The sequence below is a fragment of the Aphidius gifuensis genome, linkage group LG3 (assembly GCF_014905175.1).
Source record: "Aphidius gifuensis isolate YNYX2018 linkage group LG3, ASM1490517v1, whole genome shotgun sequence".
In the NCBI taxonomy this organism is placed as follows: Eukaryota; Metazoa; Arthropoda; class Insecta; order Hymenoptera; family Braconidae; genus Aphidius; species Aphidius gifuensis.
The window spans coordinates 10,771,613-10,795,552 of NC_057790.1; the positions used below are offsets into that span (position 1 = coordinate 10,771,613).

The following is a 23,940-nucleotide window of genomic DNA, read 5'->3' on the forward strand; positions in this document are numbered from 1 at the left end:
TTAAATTTTTTCGTTAATACCATTGATTATAATATTATAATGAACTATATTATATAAACTCCTCTAATAATTATGTTCGTTCGTTTATTTATTTATTATTGTATTTATAAATAATAATACAATATATTCTCACAAAAAATCTCACAAAATATCTATGGGTGCATTCCAGTGATGGGTAATTCGACGATTTTCGGGGTATCATACAATCATACGTATGATACGTATCATACGTATCATACTACATAAAGCGTATGATAGTTGAAAGTGCCCTCTTTTTTTATAAAATGAACTAAATGATTTAAAAACTCTCACTCACACCAGCAGTCCAATTCACAGGGCAAATTTTTTACAATTTAGGGCTATTTTTGCCGCTGATGGCGCTTGTAAAATTTTTTTTATATAGATTTCACATACAAAAGCTCTACAAGCGCCGCCAGTAGAGGAAAAAAGCCCTAAATTGTAATGCCCTGTGAATTGGACTGCAGTGTTGGGTAGGTAAGATACCTCGGTATCTTACATGTGTAAGATACCATGTAAGATACCGTATCTTACATCATCGGTTTCATACATCGAGATATCTTACATTGCGTTCCCAGCGCCTTCTACGAATAAAAGTGGAACCTTCGTGCTACAATTTTTTTTTATTCGATAAATACATGTAATTCATTTATTAAATAAATAAAAATTCCAAAATATAGTAGCAGGAAGATGTAGCTAAGGAATTAATGTTGCTTAAAAAAGAATTTCTTTGGCAACTGTAATTCCTTAGCTCCATCTTTTCCTTAGCTACTATTTTTCCTTGGGATTTTTATTTATTTAAAAAATTAGTTATTTAAAATTAAAGCAACATTAATTCCTTAAAACATAATTTTTTGGCAACATTAATTTCTTAGCTACATCTTTTTCTTAGCTACTGCTTTTCCTTGGACATTTTAATTTATTTGATAAATAAAATTACATGCATTTTATTTTTTAAATAAATAAAAAATTCCAAGGAAAAATAGTAGCTACTGCTTTTTCTTGGACATTTCCATCTTTTAAAATAAAATGACATGTATATTATTTATTTAATAAATAGAAAATGTCCGAGGAAAAGCAGTAGCTAAGGAAAAGATGGAGCTAAGGAATTAATGTTGCTTAAAAAAGAATTTCTTTGGCAACTGTAATTCCTTAGCTCCATCTTTTCCTTAGCTACTATTTTTCCTTGGGATTTTTATTTATTTAAAAAATTAGTTATTTAAAATTAAAGCAACATTAATTCCTTAAAACATAATTTTTTGGCAACATTAATTTCTTAGCTACATCTTTTTCTTAGCTACTGCTCTTCCTTGGACATTTTAATTTATTTAATAAATAAAATTACATGCATTTTATTTTTTAAATAAATAAAAATCCCAAGGAAAAATAGTAGCTAAGGAAAAGATGGAGCTAAGGAATTACAGTTGCCAAAGAAATTCTTTTTTAAGCAACATTAATTCCTTAGCTACATCTTTTCCTTAGCTACTGCTTTTTCTTGGACATTTCCATCTTTTAAAAATAAAATGACATGTATATTATTTATTTAATAAATAGGAAATGTCCGAGAAAAAGCAGTAGCTAAGGAAAGGATGGAGCTAAGAAATTAATGTTGCCAAAAAATTATGTTTCAAGCAACATTAATTCCTTCAAACTGGTTTTCCTTGATATTATATATATTTATATAACAAATAAATTACATGTACCAATATATATCGAGCAATAAGAACTAATTGTCGAGTCGACAGCAGTCAATAAGAATGTTCAAAATGGCGTCAGAGGTATCGTACAGTTTCTTACAGTATCTTACAGTATCTTACTGTAAGTGTATGAAACCTCAAAAATCGACCATTTACCCATCACTGCTGGTGATAGAAGGGGTACGTTCCATGGTAGAAATACTACAGGTATGGCAGTGCGCAGCCTGGTTTGGCCGCTGTGAATCGACTAATCAAAAGGTCGCCTTCTCACCACAAAAATGGAAGACTTTATGCGCGCGCGATACAAATTTGTTAAGAAAATTTTCAAGTTTTTTTTAAATTTTTCAAAAGTTATCATATTTATTCAACTAGATTTGGTATATTTCATAATGATTCACATACATCAATAATAAAAATTAATTATTTATATTAAATAAATGAATTCAAGTATAATAAATACAACACAACCTCTATTGTTTGTGGCATCAAAAAAAACAACAACAATGAAAATATTATAATTTATTTGTTAAACTGTCTTGGTTTTTTTATTTATTTGATTTTTTATAAACATGCTCCACATATATTTATTAGTATTTACAACAATATGAAAAATAGTTGTCAAAACAGTATGTTAGAGAGAGAGGATCTTATAATAGAGATTGCGTGTTAGAAAGAAAAGCAAAACAGCTCGATGGCGCGTTGTTGATTGGTTGAAAAAACCAAGGCTGCGCAGAACGCGACGAAAAAAGCATGGACTACTGCCATACCTGTAGTACTTCTACCATGGTACGTTCCATATATCTAAAAGCTTGTGGCCACTAGCATAGTTTTTCGACCAAGTTCTATTCCATAGCACTATGGAAGAAAAAGTTCACATATAACGGCTATAGGGCGGCGTTTTAATCGTTTCTTGAAATTGTTTCAGCTGTACCAACTTGCTTACAAACCCATAAAAAATAAATAAAAATATAACCTTTCTTATTTGTTGACAATTTGATATTTTGACAGTCAATCATTATATCAAGAAGACTAGAAATACAGGAGGACGAACTTGCCTCAAAAAACCGTATCGCTATATGGTCGCCGCATAATTGAGGGGCGCTAGTAGTACCCGGGTAACGTGCGCGACTTGTATCGCTTTTTTTTTACAATGCGCACAATACAAACATACTTTGACAACCATCATGTGTATAATGCTGTATTAGTATTTGTAAGAGTATGGGGAACGTTCCAAAAAGCATTCGGAAACCCGGAAGTTCAAGATTGTGATCATAGAAAATTTTTGATATTTTGTTGTGGTAGACATGATTGTTTGTTCATGTATTTTTGTAGGCACAAATCAATAAATTATTATTGTTTAATTATTAATAATAATTATAAAAATACTTTTCACAACCGTATTAAGGGTGCGTTCCGTGGCTATCCAGTCCGTACGAACTTCAAAATGGCGACGAAAAAAATGAAAATTCTAATAATGTTAAAAGTTACTATGATACATCACTATAGCTAAAGAGAAGGCCAGAGATTTATAATAACCTAAAATATTAAGCATTAGTATTTTTTTCAGGTTTAAGTTGACAGAGTTTCTATTTAATTATTTTAAATCTGTCGAATAAATTGGCTAACGTCAAATTTGATCAGATATTTTCAAATGAAATAAAAAATGAGACAGTTGCTGAAGCAACTGTGCCTGCCCTGCGGGGAAAATTTTAATTTCTTTTTTTATATATTAAAATTCGTGACTACAAATTTATTTCATTCTCCATCGTTACAATGATTACTGTTACAACTAAAATTTATTTTATTTTTTGACACTTTGTTTGTAAAAGACGCCATTACGGACCAATTATAGTGCGTAAAGAAATACTTTTACGCACGATTTCTTGTTAAAAGTATCTTTTTACGCACTATATTGGGGCAAAATGGCGTCTATATTACAAACCTCGTGTCAAAAAGTATTGTATATAACTCGTACGTGAAAAAGGTGATCCTCCACGACTAGTTATATAATATACCATTCATTCATTCTGCTTGTTCCTTCTAATATGTCATCTTCATGTCCGGAACCGCTTTCTTCTAACTTTTTAAATTCTCTGTTTTTACTCATTTTGTTGTACCATGATTTTAGACTGTCAATGTCAAATATTTATTTATAAAATGGTCGAATTCGATTTTATTTATTTGATTTACTTTTTTCCCTCGGTTAAATCAGGAGTTAACGTTTTAGTTGTTATTGAAGTCATATTATATTTTTTTTTTTGCCAAAATAATTTTACCTGCAAATGAATTAATTGGTAGATGTATGATTTTTTGTATTTTTTTCAACTCGAAATTAATTTTTGGTATATTTCTATTTTCCTCATCGTCTTCGAATTTTATATTAGCTTCTACTGGTATCATTATTTCTTTATTATTTATTAATGAGTATTGTTCATTAACTTTTCTCACTGATTCTCCAGTGATCGTATATATTTTGTTTAACTTGAATGTTTAATAATTTATCATGTAAATAATTTTTTTTTTGCAACCTTTTTGTTTTATATACATATTATTGATAACGGTACCTCAATAAATCTTCGATATTTATTCGCAGCTTTTTCAAAAAAAATACATCTTATTTTGTCACTTTCATCCCATATATCCATCGTAAATTTTTTACCAGTTCCTCATTCGTTTATCCATTCCTTTATTTCACTTTTATGTATAATTCGTGCCTGAATTATATCACTGTATTGAATTTTGAATTTAATTTTTTATGTTCATTCTATTTATTTCTAATAAATGATATTTTCTATATTGATCGTACTTTTTTTCATATTCAGTAATTTTTCTTTGATATTTTCCTGATATTTTCCTATAATTATCGTATTTTTCTTTATTTTCAGTGATTTTTTCTTTATATTTACTGAGGTTTTTCCATATTTATCATTTTTATCTTTATATTCAGTGATTTTTCTATATTTTCCATTATATTTACTGATATTTTCCATATTTATCTTATTGAGATTAATGGATTTAAAAAATTTTTTAGTGGGGGTTGCCTTCAAATTTACTGATATTTTTTCATGATGATCGTATTTTTCTTTATATTCAGTGATTTTTCCTTCATATTTACTGTTATTTTCTATATTTATCGTACTTTTCTTTACATTCAATAATTTTTCCTTGATATTTTCCTATAATTTTTTATATTTTTCTTTATATTCACCGATATCTTCCTGATATTTTCCTATAATTATCGTATTTTTCTTTATATTCAGTGATTATTCCTTCATATTTACTGATATTTTCCATATTTATTGTATTGAGATTAAGGGACTAAGAAAATTTTTTAGGGGGGGGGGTGTCTACCATGGTTGGGGGGGTCCAGAAGAAAAGCGAAAACAATAGGAAATTAAAATTTCCTAAAAAATCAGATCTACCACAACAAAGGATCAAAATATTTCCAAACTCCGCCATTTTGAAGTTCGTACGGACTGGATAGCCACGGAACGCACCCCTAGAAACAAAAGCAAATGGCATATGCAATATGGCTGTTTTTGTTATTTACAATATTTACAGTAACCTCTAGTTTCTTTTAAGTTTATTTTATCACTATATTTTTCGTCTACTGCGCCGCTTCCGGGTTTCCGAGTGATTTTTGGAACGTACCCATGTTTGCATTGTGCGCATTGTAAAAAAAAGCGATACAAGTCGCGCACGTTACCGGGGTACTACTAGCGCCCCTCAATTATGCGGCGACCACATAGCGATACGGTTTTCATATACAGGCGAGATAGGGAGTAAGTCCTTCTGTATTTCTAGTCTTCTTGGTTTATATCAAACTGAAATAAATAAAAAATTGACTTGTTGTGATTGTTTGTTATTGTCACATAGGTCGTACCACACATTATCGTAAACTGTAAAGTCTGGAATATGGAATAGAGAATTTTATCACTTTTGTCGTTGTTTCTGTTTCTAGTTTTTAGTCGGTATTACAGGGCGAAATGGCAAAACGAAAAAAAATTTTTTATTAAAGGAATGCACCCTATGTATTAAAATATTAAATAAGAGTTTAAATTTTACACGGTAGAGAGGTTAGCCCCAGATAACCACATACTGGTATGATACCGGTATATAAGTGGTAGAAAAGTTGCATTATACAACCGGCATAAACAGGTATTATACCGGTATACTGTACTGTCACAGCGTACGAGTAAAATACTGGTAAAATCTCAGACTTTTTATGACAAGCCGTGTACGGAATGTTTACTGGTATGATACCGGTATTTTACTAATATATATATAGTAAAAATAATACTACCCAGATAACCACAACTGGTAGGATTATATGCTACCGGTAATCTACTAGTAGATAACTGGTAGCTCCTACCAGTAATTTCCAATCAGTATATTACTGGAATTCTACTGGTAAATACTACCAGTAGGAACTACCAGTAATCTACCAGTAGAATTCCAGTAAAAAATTACTAGTAGGAACTACCAGTAATCTACCAGTAAATTTCCGGTAAAAAATTACTGGTATTAACTACCAGTAGTCTACTGATAGATTACTGGTAAATCATTTTAATAAACCCGAAAGCCTCAGCAATAGAGTATTTGCCGTAATAAATATCACGCTTGCTTGTAATAATATTATTGAATAAATTAATATTTTACGGCATACAGCTAAAGTATGAATGCAGCTAAAAAAATTTATTTTTTTTAAAAGAAAAATGTCCCAGAAGAAGATGTAGCTGAGGAATTAATGTTGCTTGAAACATAATTTTTCTAGCCACATTGATTCCTGAGCTACATTTTTCCCTTAGCTACTGCTTGTCCTATATATAAATTCATTTATTTAATAAATAAAGTAAATGTAATTTAATTTTTAAAGGATAAATATGTCTAAGAAAAAGATGTAGCTAAGGAATTAAAGTTGCTTTGAACATAATTTTTCTGGCCACATTAATTTCTTAGCTATATCTTTTCCTTAGCTACATCTTTTCCTTGAGGATTTTATTTTCGAAAAATGAAATATTATATTTTTTAGTCATTACAAAAATAAAAATCGCAAGAACAAGCAGTAGCTAACGAAAAGATGTAGCTAAAAAATTAAGGTTGCCAAAAAATTATGTTCTAGGCAACATTAATTGCTTAAAAAATAATTTCTAGGCAACCTTAATTCCTGAGCTAAGGATGTAGCTAAGTAATTGAGGCTGCCAAAGAATTATGTTTCACAGAAACAATTCCTTAGTCACATTAATTCCTTAGCTACATCTTTTCCTTAGCTACTGCTTTTCCTTGGACATTTTTTATTTATTTTATAAATAAAATACATGTAAATTTATTGTTTAAAAATACAAATTTCCAAAGAAAAGCAGTAGTTGAGGAAAAGATGTAGCTAAAGAATTGAGGCTGCCAAAGAATTATGTTTCAAGGAGATAATTCCTTAGTCACATTAATTCCTTAGCTACATCTTTTCCTTGGACATTTTTTATTTATTTTATAAATAAAATACATGTAAATTTATTTTTCAAAAATACAAATGTCCAAGGAAAAGCAGTAGCTAAGGAAAAGATGTAGCTAAGGAATTAATGTGACTAAGGGATTATTTCCTTGAAATATAATACTTTGGCAGCCTCGATTCCTTAGCTGCATCTTTACCTTAGCTACTGCTTCTCCTTGGACAATTGTATTTTTGAAAAATAAATTTACATGTATTTTATTTATAAAATAAATAAAAAATGTCCAAGGAAAAGCAGTAGCTAAGGAAAATATGTAGCTAAGAATTAATGTGACTAAGGGATTATTTCCTTGAAACATAATTCTTTGGCAGCCTCAATTCCTTAGCTACATCTTTTCCTTAGCTACTGCTTTTCCTTGGACATTTGTATTTTTGAAAAATAAATTTACATGTATTTTATTTATAAGGAATTAATATGACTAAGGAATTATTTCCTCGAAACATAATTCTTCAAGGAAATAATCTTTTAGTCACATTAATTCCTTAGCTGCATCTTTACCTTAGCTACTGCTTTTCCTTGGACATTTTTTATTTATTTTATAAATAAAATACATGTAAATTTATTTTTCAAAAATACAAATGTCAAGGAAAAGCAGTAGCTAAGGTAAAGATGCAGCTAAGGAATTGAGGCTGCCAAAGTATTACGTTTCAAGGAAATAATCCCTTAGTCACATTAAGTCCTTAGCTACATCTTTTCCTTAGCTACTCGTTTTCCTTGGACATTTTTTATTTAGTTTATAAATACAATACATGTAAATTTATTTTTTTAAAAATACAAATTTCCAAGGAAAAGCAGTAGCTAAGGAAAAGATGTAGCTAAGGAATTAGCGTGGCCAGAAAAATTATGTTTTAAGCAACATTAATTTTTTTAGCTACATCTTCTCCTTAGCAATCCATTTATCTGTAAATAAAACACATGGAATTTGATAAATAATAAAATTAATAAATAATAAAACTCCATGTGTTTTATTTATTAATAATAAACTCCATGTGTTTTATTTACCGATAAATGGATTACTAAGGAGAAGATGTAGCTAAGAAATTAATGTTCCTTAAAACATAATTTTCCTGGCCAAATTAATTCTTTAGCTACTGCTTTCCCTGGGGGGTGTTGGTTTTAAAAAAAAATATCACATATGTATTAATAATAAATAAAATAATATTTGAGCACCCTTCTTTGGTTTTTCAGAAGCTGTTCCACGTATTTTTAGACAACATCAGCCAACAGATGAAGAGTTCAACAAATTCATGCAATGTGCATTCAAAAGTACCAAAAATCGTAGGGCTGAAAAAACTAAAACAGCCGGAGCAGCATAGATCGACATTTAAAAAAAAAAAAAACATTACAAATAATAATTAATTTTCCTGTTCTATTAATTATATTATATTTAATCCATTTTATAAAATTTTCATAAAAATATACAATATATTTATTCATGTAGATTTTATTCAAAAAATTTATCTATAAAATTATATATTCATCACAAAACTATATATGTTTCTACATTTATTTCCTGTTCAATCATCATGCTTTGAATTTATTTTGTGTCACCGAGCATATATTGATACAATTAATAGCTAAATCTTTAGTTTTTAAACTGCGAATTAATTGACTGGCAGAAACTACCAGTAATCTACTGGTAGATAACTGGTAGGAACTACCGGTAATTCCTACGAGTAACCTACCAGTAGATTGCTGGTAGGACTTACTGGTAAATCTTACCAGTATTCTACCGGTAAATTACTGGTAGGAGATACCGGAAAGACTTACCAGTAATCTACCAGTAGGTCCTACCAGTAATCTACTGGTAGGTTACTCGTAGGAATTACCGTTAGTTCCTACCAGTTATCTACCAGTAGATTACTGGTAGGTCTTACTGGTAGATTTCCAATGAAAATTACCGGTAGCTACCAGTAGATTACTGGTATGTGGTTATCTGGGTAGCAATATACTGGTGTTTTACCGGTACTTTGTTAACGATATATTCTTAATTTATAATAAATAATTTGTGATTTATCAAAAAAGAAATTCTATCAATTAAATCAATAAGAAAAAGTCCAAAGGAAAGCAGTAGCTAAGGAAAGGTGTAGCTAAGGAATTACAGTTGTAGCTAAAGAATGACAGTTGCCAAAAAATTATGTTATAAGCAACATTAATTTCTTAGCTGCATCTTTTCCTTAGCTACTGCTTGTCCTTGGTATTTTTTATTTGTTCAATTAATAAAATACATGTAGTTTCAATTTAAGTGAATGAAAATCCTCGAAAAAGAGCAGTAGCTAAGGAGAAGATGCAGCTAAGGAATTAATGTTGCTTAAAACATAAGTTTTTTTTCTAGACTTTGTTGGGGTTTCACGTAACTATTCAAAATCGATTTCCCTTAAAGTACCCTAATGAGTTTAGCCACTGTAAACCATATTCTGAGTAGTGAAAATAAGAAAAAGGATATCTTAGTAAAAATAAAGAAAAATTAATTTTAATTTTTTTATCGTAATTTTACCGATGTAGAGGGTTGAAATTTTGGTAGGGGGTTAGAATTACAGCGATAACAATTACGGTAAAAAATTTCGAGGTAGCTACGAGTAGTTTCGGAGAAATAATTTTTTTTTTATTTTTATTAAAACGTGTACCTTAATTTCACCCCCCAGAACACGACGTAGATCCTAACCCCCTACAAGAAGTTCATTTCTCTATGTCGTGTTCTAAGGGGTGAAATTAAGGTACACACTATATTTATACAAAAAAAATTAATTTCTCCGAAACTACGCGTAGCTCACTTGAAATTATTTTTCCGTAATTATTATCGATGTAATTTTAACCTCCTACAAAAATTTTATCCCTCTACGTCGTGTTTTGCGGGGTGAAATTAAGGTACACGTTCTGATATGAATAAAAAAAAAAAAATTTCTCCGAAACTACTCGTAGGAGTAGTGTATCAAGGAGAGTTCTATGACAGAGGGTGGTCGAAAAAAGGTAGATCGGCGAGGGGACAGGGGACTGCAACTCGTTCGGTAAAACAGAGATGGTAAAAAAATTTTATGTGCCACTTTAACGTGAGATTTCCCAATTGTCATGTGTCGGTAATGCAGAGATGGTAAAGAAATTTATCATTCTTACCCTGGGTCGGTAATACAGATTTGACCGGGAAAATTATATTTTGTCATTTTAAAGTGCAATTTCTCATGTCCCATGTTCCCAATTCGTATGTTCCCATGTCTTATGTCCTGTCTCATTAAATAACAAAAAAAACATTCCTTCGAGCCGGGTTTGAACCAACGACCAATGGATAACTTTTTAAATTGTTTATAACAATATGCAATTACAGTCCAGTGCTCTACTAACTGAGCTATCGAAGGTTATTTGTAGGACTTCTCACGTTTCATGTCCCATACATAAATATTTTTAAAATACAATTTCGCGAAAAAAAAATTGCTGACTCTCCATACGTGTTATTTTTTTTCAAATCGACCAATGTATATATAAATACAACTTTGCAAAAAAATTAGCTGACTCTTGATACGTGGAATTTTCGAATATAAACTAATAAAATGCTGTCGTAGTATTTAATTGTTTATGATAAAAAATAAATATTAATTAATATGCACGTGAGAATTTGCTGACTGTAAATACGTGTCATTTGAATAGGTACTCCTTCTACTATTCTATTGTATTTATCCCTATATAAACGAGAAGTTTTTCTGAAATTTTATCATTCGAATATCAAGACTGTAAGGAAAGGTAAGAAAGCAATTTAATAATATACATATATACATTGATAATTAGTATTATATTTTATACATATTTATTTGCTTGAAATTAAAATGTTTGTAGAAAAACAACATTCAATAGAAATGGAACAACAATTAAATAATGTTGCTAAAATGGAAAGCAAATTGGATGTCAAAAAAATGTCTGAGTTGGAGGTTAATAGAGAGTACAAAGTAACAGCTCTACAAAAGATTCATAATGAATACAATGGAGTTATGGCTACATTAAATGATGAATTTAATGTCTTTCTACCCAGCAGAATCGCCAAGTTTATGAAAAATAATGATTATTTTACAAAAATCAAGAAAGCAGCGATCGATGGATGCTTGGATCTTCTTTTTTTGGGAGGAAAATACAACAAATGTGAGTTCATTTTCTCATAAAACGAAAAAAATTAGAAAAAGTTTGTGAGCTCTTCTTCAAATGTAATTATTATTATCTAGACAAAAAAAATGATTATAATATAAAACTGATAAACACCAAGACTAAGCGACTTTCAAAAAATTGTAAATTATTGAAAGATTTGACAAAAGATGTTTACTATGCTGTAACAAAAATTCAAAGTTACTGTGGAAAAAAGTCTGGTGCAAGACTATCAGTCGAAATAAATAATAAATATACTGTTTTCTTACCGAAAAATAATGCTGAATATTATTTTTATAATAAAAAAAAGTTCCTTGAATTAGAGGATGGTATTAAAAGAAGAGTTTTAACATTACAATGTATTGGAGAAAATAATCAAGTTGTATTATTAGAAAATTGGCCTAAGCCTATACACACAATATTCAATAAATAAATTACATTTGAAAAAATTTATTTTGTTATAATTTTTTATTAAAAAATTCTTATACCTATATACATTGTAAATATAATTATTCATAATTCTGATTCATTTTCCCATGTATCATGTTCAGAATCGAAACCTAACCATCTTACAAGTACTTTATTTTTACGTTTTTTTAAAATTTTTTCAACAAGATATATATCTGGATAGCGTACTGGACTCAGTTCTTCTTGATAAAAACATCCTTCAACATTGTTATCTTGATAGTCAGCAAGCTTGTAAGTTATCGGTATTGTATTCAATACTTTTGTGATTGTAAAAACTTCAGTTGTCCAATTGGGAGTGTAGCCTTTTTCGAAAATTTTTTTATATTTACATATTCGCACTTTATCACCAATTTTAAATTTTTTTTTCAACTTTGATGTGACACAAAACATTGGATTTTGATTATGATATATTTCCCTCAATATATCCTTTTCATTGTTTTTAGTTACATTTTTTGGTTTCATTTTTATAGTTCTGTGCTTTGTATTATTATAATTTCTAATCAATTCAGGAAGTATAGTCAACCATTTATAACTGCCTTGGAATGTAAATCTTTCCCACATTCGATTTTTCAGGGTTCTATTAAACCTTTCGACTATATCTGCTTTTAAAGTACTATATGTTGAGTACATATTTATATTATATTTTTTCATGAGATTCTTAAATTCACTGTTGTAAAATTCTTTGCCTTGATCGACATGTAAATGTTTTTTTGGATATCGACCTTTCAGGAAAACAGATTTCATCGCTGCAGTAACATCTTTTGCACTTTTTGTCTTGAGTGGTACAGCAAATGCATATTTGGAAAAATTATCAATTATTGTAAGTATAAACTTGTAATTTTCATTTACGGAAGCATATGCACTCATGTCGACAAGATCACATTGCCATGTTTCATCGAGAGCTCTAATGTCAACATGTCTACGTTGATAATATCTGCGAGCAGGCTTGTGTAGCTCATGTTCCACAACGCTTCTCAAATAGTTATTGTCTTCTTTTTTATTATTTTTTTTTGTTTTATTCATTTTTATTTTTGATTTTCTAAACGTACTCTCAAATTTTCTGTCAAATAGTGAGATATACTTGCAACTTCTGTACTCAGCTCATCTAATGTATGACGTGATTTTTCAACACTTTTTTGCAATGTGTCCACTTTGATTGTCAGTTTACTAATGACTTCAGTGATATATTTTTGACTATCTTCTTGCATTATTCTAAGTAGATTATTAGTTTCATTTTTAATTAGAATCAGTGCTACTTTTTTTGAGACAGCATCATTCATGTCTTGAGCATCGGCAATGTGACATAATTTTTTTTCTGCAATGTCATAATTTCCGTCTTCTGTAAATTTGAAACCTTCTCCAGGTGGTCCTCTTATTGTATCGCCATCACTTTTTCCTTCGATAGAATATTTTCGTTTATTTGATAATTGACGTCCAAATATATCAACACTAGACATTATTCCACTCCAATGTCCTTTTAATGACTGTACATTAAAGACTGAATGAACATATATATTAACAAATAATACCAGCTTCTCTTAATTCTTCATTAATTGAAAGAATTTCATTAGCGTGACTATTATTGCCAGCTTTTTCTGAAGCTACAAGTAATTGAAGACGATTGACAAGCTCATTGGGATCATCCCAATATATATAATTTGTATTATTTATTTTATTTTTTTGTAGTGTTTTGTATTTTGGTAATACAAGTGCTGAACCTTTTTTGCTCTCTACTTTTTGTTTTCTTAAAGACTTGACAAACAGTGATACATAATTTTTATATTTTTGTGTCCTGTTTGTCAGAAATGCACCATCAGGTTTGAAATTTTTACGATGTGCATTTGTTAATTTTATAATTTCAATAAAAATTTCTCGATCAACTTTCCGAATAATAGATGCATTAGGTGATTGTTGAAATAATAACTCCAAGAGACCTTGAGTAGCCGGATAAATTTTATCTTTCACATAAATATGATGATTTTTTATTTCAATCATTGAATTACCAAACAATAATTTATTGTTTTTTAATTTTTGAATGGTGTACATTGTATTTTGAGCCTTGTCATGAGAATTTATTGATTTTTGCCTTTCAAGGTGCTTCTTCATCATCCAAATTTTTTTCTCCGTTATATCTTCGTCTGTGTCATCATCATCAGCATCACTAACATTATTCTTATGAAAAGTTAACGGATCAATATCAATTTTTTCGTCATTATTTGTCAATATTGATTTTTCGTCTTCTCCTTCTGTCTCGTATTCTTCTTCTTCTGTCGTGTATTCTTCTTCTTTTCTTTGAGCATTATTTTTTTTTCTGCTTGATTTTTACTGGAACTTGGTGCTGGTTTTTGTTTTGATACATCTGCTAGCATTTTTTTTAAAGGCTCAGTTATAGGTCCTAACACCTCACTTGTTATTCTTTCATTTTCAACTCGACCATATTTAATTAATTTATGTTTACGTCTTATAGAGTCACTTGCTTTACAATTTCATGCAATAATGATTTTTCAGCATGTAAGTTTGTATGCTTCATGATAGATAATGATGCTGTTGACAGTTCACAGTACACAATCCTACTGTCTTTTATTTTGGAATTTTTACTATATATCGTATAATATTACTCTAAATTATCTAATATTTTTTTTAGATAGTAGATGTACCAGTGGTGGTAGCAGAGGGAGAAACTGTATTTTCAGCAGAATCGTTTGTAATGTTTATATAACAATCAAAACCTCTCCTGTATCGGCCATTATTAATGTCACTATCTTTGTCAATCACAAGGAATCCATATTTATCTTTATTCCAACATGTCGAGCATATATTGCGGAATTTTACAAATTCCATGTCAGTATTTACATGATCATTGTATATATGCTTTAAATTTCTTTCATCTTGACGAAAAAGTACAAAAAAATTGGCATTATCTCTCACCAAATGTTTGGGTATGTGAGCATAGGTCTGAGATAAATAAAAACTATCAACTGCTTGATGTCTACCCATGCAGAAAAATGCTCGAACATTATCTTGTTTTTCTGTAGATATATCATCGAAAATCATCAGTGAATTTGGTCTAGCCTCTGCTGGTTGAATAACTTTCTCATGTTCATTGAATGGAAAATAACCTATTTCTTCAACATTATTAATAATTTTTTCGAGAAATTTGTACTTTGGCTGATTCAGCGATTTGGAATACACATAAACATTCTCAAATCTTAATCCATTTGGGTGAATTATTATTGCAAAAAGAGCGTTTGTTTTGCCAGAATTTGAAGGTCCACAAAATACACCTCTCACACTATTCGGTAATAAACTTCCATGTCTTTTTTCAGATGGTTTTTTTGGATTAGTTTTTTGCACAATTTGATCAAAATTGATGACTGGCAACTTTAATGGTTGTTCTTGAAATTCCATGTTTCTTTTTTTACAACTGAACAAGCTGCTAGCTTAATCTGTACTAACGTGAAAACATATAAATACTCGGGATTTTATTGAATGCAGTTAGTTCTTCAAAGACAATGATTGAGCATCAACGTGCAAAAAAAAAAAATAAAAAAAAAAGATAAAAAAAAAAAAGGAAGGGGTCTGTTGAACAGTATCATCAATAGCCTGCCATTTGAATTACACGTTCCACAGTATAATTATTGTGGCCCGGGTACAAAGCTCGATAAAAGATTAGCTCGTGGTGATCGCGGTGTTAATCCATTGGATGAACATTGTCGTGAGCATGATATAAGCTACTCAAAAAATCCTGACAACCTCCAAGAACGACATAAAGCTGATAAAATACTTGCCGATAAAGCTTGGCAACGTGTATTTGCCAAAGATTCGTCACTTGGTGAAAGAGCCGTAGCTTGGGGTGTGACAACTGCAATGAATTTGAAAACGAAACTTGGTATGGGTTTAAATAGAAGCAAAAAGAATAAAAAAATTCATCATAAAATCAAGAAAATACAAACAACTGAAAAGAATGATAAAACAGTTAAAATCATCCCAAAACAAAAATATAAAAAGTATTTAACAAGTCTCAACAGAATTATAGATATATCAAAACAATCTATAAAGCCTGGAATCACTGACCCAATAAAGACGGTTCTGAAAAGTGCACGTGTTGCTGTCAAAAAAGTTGGTGGAAAAAAAAAAATTTGTTTACCACGTATTTTACCTCTTCCATTAAATAAAGAAAATAACAGTGATGGTAGTATACTACCATTTTTAATACCACTATTTGCTGGATTAAGTGCATCTGGTGCTATGACGGGTGGTGCAGCAACAATTTCAAAGACAATAAATGTTGTACATGCAGCAAAAAAATTACTACGAGAAAATCAACGTCATAATAAGAAAATGGAATCAATTGTATTGGGCAAAGGATTATTTTTATCTCCTTACAAAAGAGGACTAGGTCTCTTTTTAAAGCCTGCAAAAAAAGTAAATAAGAAAAAAAACTTGTAATGCTACCACATCGAGCTCTCACAAATATTGATATCATCAAATACGCCAAAGCTTTTAAAATTCCTTATTTCCGAGGAGTTTTCATGAGAAATGGTTTACCAATAACTGGTCCTCGTAAAAAAGAATCAGCAATTGTAAATCTTGATGATAAAGATGGTGCTGGTACACATTGGGTTGCATACAAAAAACGGCAAAATGATGTCATTTATTTCGATAGCTGTGGTGATTTGAAGCCTCCACAAGAGCTGATTAATTATCTCGGTGTTGGTAGCATTAAATATAATTATGAAAAATATCAAAATTATAATACAATTGTTTGCGGTCATCTATGTCTCAAATTTCTGGCTGGCAAGAGACTATAAATAATCATGACACATGCTAAAATAATCATTAGTCATGGATGATTCATTTACGTTGACATTATCGGGCAGGTCATCGACTCTTGAAACACAATACTTCCCGCCGATTGAGTTGTCAGCAAATAAAAATTACGTTGCTGGGCTTGTCGAGTTTACAACATTTAATTCTATACCGAATATTGACGTTGGTAACAATAAAGTCTACATTGAAGGTTGTAAACTGATTACAATTCCAACAGGAAGTTATGAAATTGAGGATATTGAAAGTTATATCCAAAAAGCAATATGTCAGAATGACGTTACTATAAGTATTAAACCAAATAACAATGAACTACATAGTGAGGTTAAATGTAACAAACGTATTCATTTTGAAATAGAAGACTCGATTGGAAGATTGTTGGGCTTTACAAAACGAATCCTCGAAGCTGATATTCTACATAAATCTGACTTGCCTGTTGCCATATTAAAGGTCAATACACTCCAAATTCAGTGTAACATAACAACTGGTGCATATATGAATCAGCACAAAGTTCACACAATACATGAATTTTTCCCAGTTGTGCCTCCTGGATATAAGATTGTTGAAGTACCATCTCATGTCATTTATCTGCCAGTCACAGTGCAAGCAATACATCAATTGCAATTAAAAATTGTCGATCAGGATGGTGAAATTGTGAATTTCCGTGGAGAAACGATTACAATTCGACTACACATTAAAAGTGTCAAATAGGACAAAAAAATATGGGCATCGTTTTTTTAAAAAAAAAAGAAAAAAAGAATAAACATAATAATAAAATAATTGGACAAAGCTATAAATGCGAGACATTATGCCAAAAAAAAATCAGTCAAAAGCAAGGAAGCAAAGCGATAACACATCAGAGTATTCAGTTTCTCAAGAGTCTCGGTCTCAGTCCACGTCAACAACATCTACGGAAATAGAAGTGTCATTTTGTTGCTTTTTTTGTATTATACCATGGATGAAATTTTAATTATATTATACCCTAGCGAAAATGCCGATAGTCGGATTGTGCACTGATCTCATACAAAAACGACACAAAACCGACACACGATTATAAGAATTTCTAAGTCACAAAAATAAATAGTAAGAAGCATTTAAAAAATAAAATATTATGTCTAAAAATTTCTAAATAATATTTTTATAATTTGAGACACATTAGAATTTTTTTTAAATAATTTTTTTATTGAAAAAACTCAATTCTGTTGATGTATTAAAAGTGAGGTTAGCTGTCAGAATCATCTGTACACGACTGTGAGATTCAGTGAGATTTTACAATTCTCACACAATTCCGACACACGACTGTGAGAATTGTAAATCCGACACAATTCCGACACAAATCCGACAGACGTACGACAGTTCATTTTTATTTTGTATTTAATATAAAAAAAGAGCATTTTATTAATAAAAATTTGTGTTCAATATTAAAGTTATAATATTTTAATAATTTTAGGCATATTAGATTTTTTTTTTTTTTGAATAAATTTTGATAAAAAAAATAATTGGAATCGTCTGTGAGAATTTGCGATTTGCAAAAATTTTTGTTTAATAATAAAATTATAATCTTTTAATAATTATAGGCAAATTAGATTTTTTTAAAATTATTTTATTAGAAAATTATCATTTTTTGGTTTTTTTTTCAAAACTAATACATTTAATCAGTTTCCCACGTATTTGGTATTTTTGTAAATCGAATGTAATTCGTAATGAAACCATGTATTTGGTTTCCCATGTTTCCAATTATTTTTTTTGTCAAAATTTATTCAAAAAAAAAAACTAATATGTCTAAAATTATTAAAATATTATAACTTTAATATTGAACAAAAATTTTTATCAATAAAATGCTTTTTTTCATATTAAATACAAAATATAAAAATATACTGTCGTACGTCTGTCGGAATTGTGTCGGAATTGTGTCGGATTTACAATTCTCACAGTTGCTCACAGTCGTGTGTCGGAATTGTGTCGGAATTGTGTGAGAATTGTAAAATCTCACAGACGTGTACAGATGATTCTGACAGCTAACCTCGGTTATAATACATAAACAGAATGAAGTTTTTTCAATAAAAAAATTATTTAAAAAAAATTCTAATGTGTCTTAAATTATAAGAATATTATTTAGAAATTTTTAGACATAATATTTTATTTTCTAAATGCTTTTTACTTTTTATTTTTGTGACTTAGAAATTCTTATAGTCGTGTGTCGGTTTTGTGTCGTTTTTGTATGAGATCAGTGCACAAACCGACTGTCGGATTGGTGTCGGATCGGTGTCGCCATTTTCGCTAGGGTACGTCTCGTTCTCGATGATAGTATAACATGTAGTAGTATCGATAAGCTAGAGAATACCACAACCTTTAGAGTATTTTTTTTTTTTTTTTTTAATTTACGTGTAGGTGTCGCCCTATAATTGGGCCTACCGCCATTACGTGTACTTTTTATTCATAACGTTTCGTTGTGCCTGAGGATTCAGACGCCAATAGAGTAAAACAATTATTGTTAATTAATAAAAAATTAACATTAATAACAACAATGTCAGGACACAGTTCCAAAAAACGGTCACGCTCTCGTTCACAACATCGTGAAAGAAGCAGTGACAGAAAAATGAGGAAGATGCAGGAACAATTGGATAGCCTCATGAAAATGACAAAGGCATTAATCCAGAATCAGCAAACACCTCAAAAAGAATATAACAAAAGAGAGGAAACTGATGACAACAAAAAATCAGGTAAAAAAAAAAAAAAAAAAAAAACCTCTTGATTTCCACACGAATGATAGAGGTGATCAACCTCCACACGAGGTTGATCGGGACACACTCCCATATTAAAATAATTCTCTCCCTCTCTCTCTCTCTGTTTTTTTCTCTCAAAAAATGACAATAAGTCAAACAGGACAACAAGTCCAACCAGACAATAAGTCTAACCGACAATAAGTCACCACAATGCATTTAAACATCTCTTTTTTCCTTCCTAGATGAAGCAAAGAAAAGCATTGAAAAACCGAGAGAAATATCAGAGATAGAAAAGTCTTCTGATGAAGCAAGTCATCAGGAACAAGAAGATGTTGAAGTTGTCACAACAGTGGCTAACATAGATTTGATTAAATCTTTGGGGGATGACCCAACCATACCCAAGTCAACTCTCAATGATCATGCAGAAATAAAATCGAGATGGGGGAATTGGAAAAATAAGGGTCTACCTGAAAAGACCAAAAAAGAAATCTTGGAAAAATATCCAAGAAATGGAGATATGCATTTGGAAGCTCCAAAGGTAAATTTACCAGTTCCAATGACTCCAATGGCCACTAAAAGAGACCAACATTTCATTGAAACACAAAATTGTGTTGGTTCAGCCATTGGAGCACTCAGCTCAGCTATATCAATGATGCTAAATGCTGCCCCTGGTGAAGATATTGATCAGGAAGAATTTTCAGAATACCTGTCTCACACTGGACAGTTATTAACTGACATTTTCTACCAATTGTCAATGACAAGAAAATCTTTTATCACACCATTGATGGATAAAATTTATAAATCAACTTTGGATGAGGCAACACCAGATGAATGGCTTTATGGAGAAAAATTCTCTGACCAGGTGAAAGATGCAAAAGTCTTGGAAAAAACAAGTACAAGCATTAAAGCATCAGACAAAAAATTCATTAACAGACTCAACAATTAAACAATATCAAGTATCATTAAAAAGATGGCCGTGGAATTATTCACATAAAAAAACAAATTGATCTATTCAATGCATCAACACAAGATATTATTGGGTTTTTTTTTAACTGAAAGATTTGAAGAAGGAGCAAAATATAACACATTAAATTCTGCCAGAGCTGCCATATCCATTATATCATCTCGTGATGTATCACAAGATGGACTTTTATCTCGTTTTCTTAAAGGAGTATATAAACAAAAACCAACAAGACCAAAATACTCCAGCACTTGGGATGTTTCAGTTGTTTTAAATTATTTAAAAACACATCACCCACTTGATTCACTTAACCTCAAAGAGGCAGGTAAAAAACTTGCCACTTTGTTGATGTTAACAACAGCTCAAAGATTACAAACTTTATCATTGATAAACATTGATAACATCGAATTATCATCATCAAAAATGATAATAAAAGTACCAGATCAAATAAAGACATCAAGACCTGGTGCACTCCAACCAGAGTTGATCTTGGAAGTTTTCAATGAAGATCCAAAGATTTGTGCAGTATCAGTTACACAAGAATACTTAAAATACACAAAAGAACACAGAAAAGAAAACAACAAAAAGCTGTTCTTATCATCAACAAAACCATACGGTGCTGTTGGTGCCCAAACTCTGGGCCACTGGATAAAAGATACACTTCAAGAAGCAGGTGTTGATACTAATCAATTTACAGCATATAGCACAAAACATGCTGCAGTATCAACAGCATATCAAAAAGGTGTCAATATAGACACAATAAGACGTACAGCTGTATGGTCAACACAATCAAAGATGTTTGCAAAATTTTACAATAAACCAATTGTGTCATGTGCGGATTCATTTAACCGTTCTATATTAAAACAATAAAATAAATAAATACACATATAGGTTGTGTCTAATATTTTAATTATGCACTGAACATCTACATGTTATACTATCATCGAGAACGAGACGTATAATATAATTATTAAATCAAACGAGCCCGAAGGGCGAAGTTTGATTACAATTATATGGTCTCTGAATCCAATCCTCCCTCTATCCCATCCCGGGATCATCAAATAAATAAATAAATAAAATATAAACACAAATGACTGGGACTCTAAACATTATGAATAAAAAGTACACGTAATGGCGGTAGGCCCAATTATAGGGCGACACCTACACGTAAATTAAAAAAAAAAAAAAAAAATACTCTAAAGGTTGTGGTATTCTCTAGCTTATCGATACTACTACATGTTATACTATCATCTTCGAACGAGACGTGTCATATAATTGTAATCAAACTTCGCCCTTCGGGCTCGTTTGATTTAATAAGTATACAAGAACCGATCATTTTTGATGAATCGATTGCCCATTGTGAGTTACATGCTCATCAGCCTTACGGCTCTTCAACATTCAATAACAACGATGAAATCCGGATTGGAATTCAACATCAAGATTTATGTGTACTACCAAGTAAAAGTTCACTACATATTACCGGACGATTTGTTACAAGTGACGGAAAATCTGTGCCAAAAACAACTTCATTGGTACGAATGGCAATAGCACACATGTTTGAAAAAATTCGCTATGAGATAAATGCAATTGAAATTGATCGGAGCAAAAATGTTGGTCTTACGACTCTAATGAAAGGATATATTTCCTTAAGTCCAAATCAAAAATCATTATTGGAGAATGCTGGATGGTTAATGTCTGATGAAGAATTATTATTCGAGTCGAGTGGTTATTTTGTGAGTGGAAATTTAAATATTGATTTTGCTCATAATCAATTCTCATTATTATATGATATGTTTGCATATTTCCAAGCTTCCTACTATTACACAGAAACACCACAACCATTATTTACAAGACAAAAATTTTTGGAAGAAGCTCCACTTATTGTCATAGATTGTTCAAAGCAAAATGAATTTTTAAAATCTGGACCAGTAGATATTCGACTCGAATTTGAATCAACAACACAATTTCCAGCTCAAACATCAGCTTATTGTTTGATTTTACATGATCGAATTGTTGAATATAATCCAATTAGTGGTTCAGTACGCAAGCTCGTTTAATATATGCCTGTAAACTTACCAATCCTATATTTATAATAATAATATGTAAAAGAAAAAAAAAAAAAATAAAATAAATAAAATAATGTACATGAAAAACAAAATTGCATATATTATTTTCTCCTTACTGAAAATCAAAAATTATTATTATAATAAAGGAACCAGCAATGTATGTTAAAAAATTTTTTTTTTCATTTATTTTTATTTTGACATAATGTACAATCTTTTATCATGGGTGATGGCCCGTCAAATTCAATTTGTCCCATACAGCATCAATTGAGTTTGGTGTAAGCAGAAAAATATATCTCTCTGGTAAATTTGCAATATCTTCTGTTGCCATTTTTTCCAGACTCTCAAGATGACAAAATAGCTGAATCGATTTTTTCAATGATGAAACTGATCCCCAGGTAGTTCTTGTAATAAAAAATGTGAGTCGTATCCCGATAAATTGTGCATGACTACAGGTACGTTGTGAGACTTTGTATAGTTAATATTACATCTAGCATGAGCTGGACCTCGATATGATCCGCTGAAATGATCGTGATCATGGTGCTTTACGTCTTTCTCCAGGAAAATCTCCTCACATATATGACAAATTGTGGCATTTTGAAATTCATGCTCCTGTTGCACAGTCAATTTTTCCATTGGTATTGGATTTAGAAGTACATCATTGACCTGGTGAGCTAATTTTTCCAATTCTCCAATAAACCATTCAATACAATTCTCACTTCGATTCATTCTGTAGAATGATAATGTATTATCATAGGTACATTTAACATAGTACGCAGCACTGCGTGGAATATGCTCTTCAGAGTCGGTATTGTCAATCGGTTTTAAAATACACTCCAAATCAGCATAAACGACAAAAGGTACAAGTTCTCTGTATCGATGATTTTTAAATTTCAGTATATTGGCATCTTTTCTTGGCATAATCATCCGTGCATGATTAATTTGACAACAGTCAGCTAAATGTTTTTCCAAATAAAGCTCTGACGAGAAATGATTTAGACATCTGTCACATATGTATGAACGACCATTTTTCTTATTCACTTGTGAGCCTACCAAGCGTGATAAATTTTTAATTAATGCAAAATGGAAATTTTTTTTTCCTTTTTTCTGCTTTTGAACATAATTTTCATATTCATTTTCTTCATCAACTTCCATTTTATTGTCGTCATCGTCGTCATCATCATCTTCATCATCGTCGTCAGCCGAAAAACATTCATCATCAAAAATACTGTCATTAGTATTGGTAACTTTTTTTTTTTTTATCATTTTCGTTTTTATCGACTGCCAACAGATGAATCGTTTGACTGTCACAAATATTATCACTCAAAAATATAGGAGCAATAATACTTTTTTTCGGATTATTTGAAACAATTGCGTAAACATTTATTTTCAAATTGTTGAATTTTTCAAATTTTGGTATGTCTCGCAGCTTCATTGGAAAAGATATTCTATCATATGATAATACTGTACTAAAATGTGGATATGATGCCACACGACAAGGATTTTCTTGTACAGAGTGCGAAGCTGCAGTCACAGGATGTAAAG

At 30.5% G+C, this 23,940-nt stretch overlaps 2 protein-coding genes across 2 annotated transcripts; both read left to right on the forward strand.

The window, feature by feature from the left end:
• Positions 1–10,679: 10,679 nt before the first annotated feature.
• LOC122850871 lies at positions 10,680–11,783 on the forward strand. The gene is made up of 3 exons (XM_044149927.1): positions 10,680–10,957; positions 11,051–11,350; positions 11,431–11,783. The coding sequence occupies exons 2-3, from the start codon at positions 11,071–11,073 to the stop codon at positions 11,781–11,783; spliced, it is 633 nt and encodes a 210-aa protein (XP_044005862.1). The 5' UTR covers positions 10,680–10,957; positions 11,051–11,070.
• A 7,175-nt stretch (positions 11,784–18,958) lies between these two features.
• LOC122851937 lies at positions 18,959–20,317 on the forward strand. The gene is made up of 2 exons (XM_044151473.1): positions 18,959–19,368; positions 19,614–20,317. The coding sequence occupies exons 1-2, from the start codon at positions 19,173–19,175 to the stop codon at positions 20,315–20,317; spliced, it is 900 nt and encodes a 299-aa protein (XP_044007408.1). The 5' UTR covers positions 18,959–19,172.
• Positions 20,318–23,940: the final 3,623 nt, after the last annotated feature.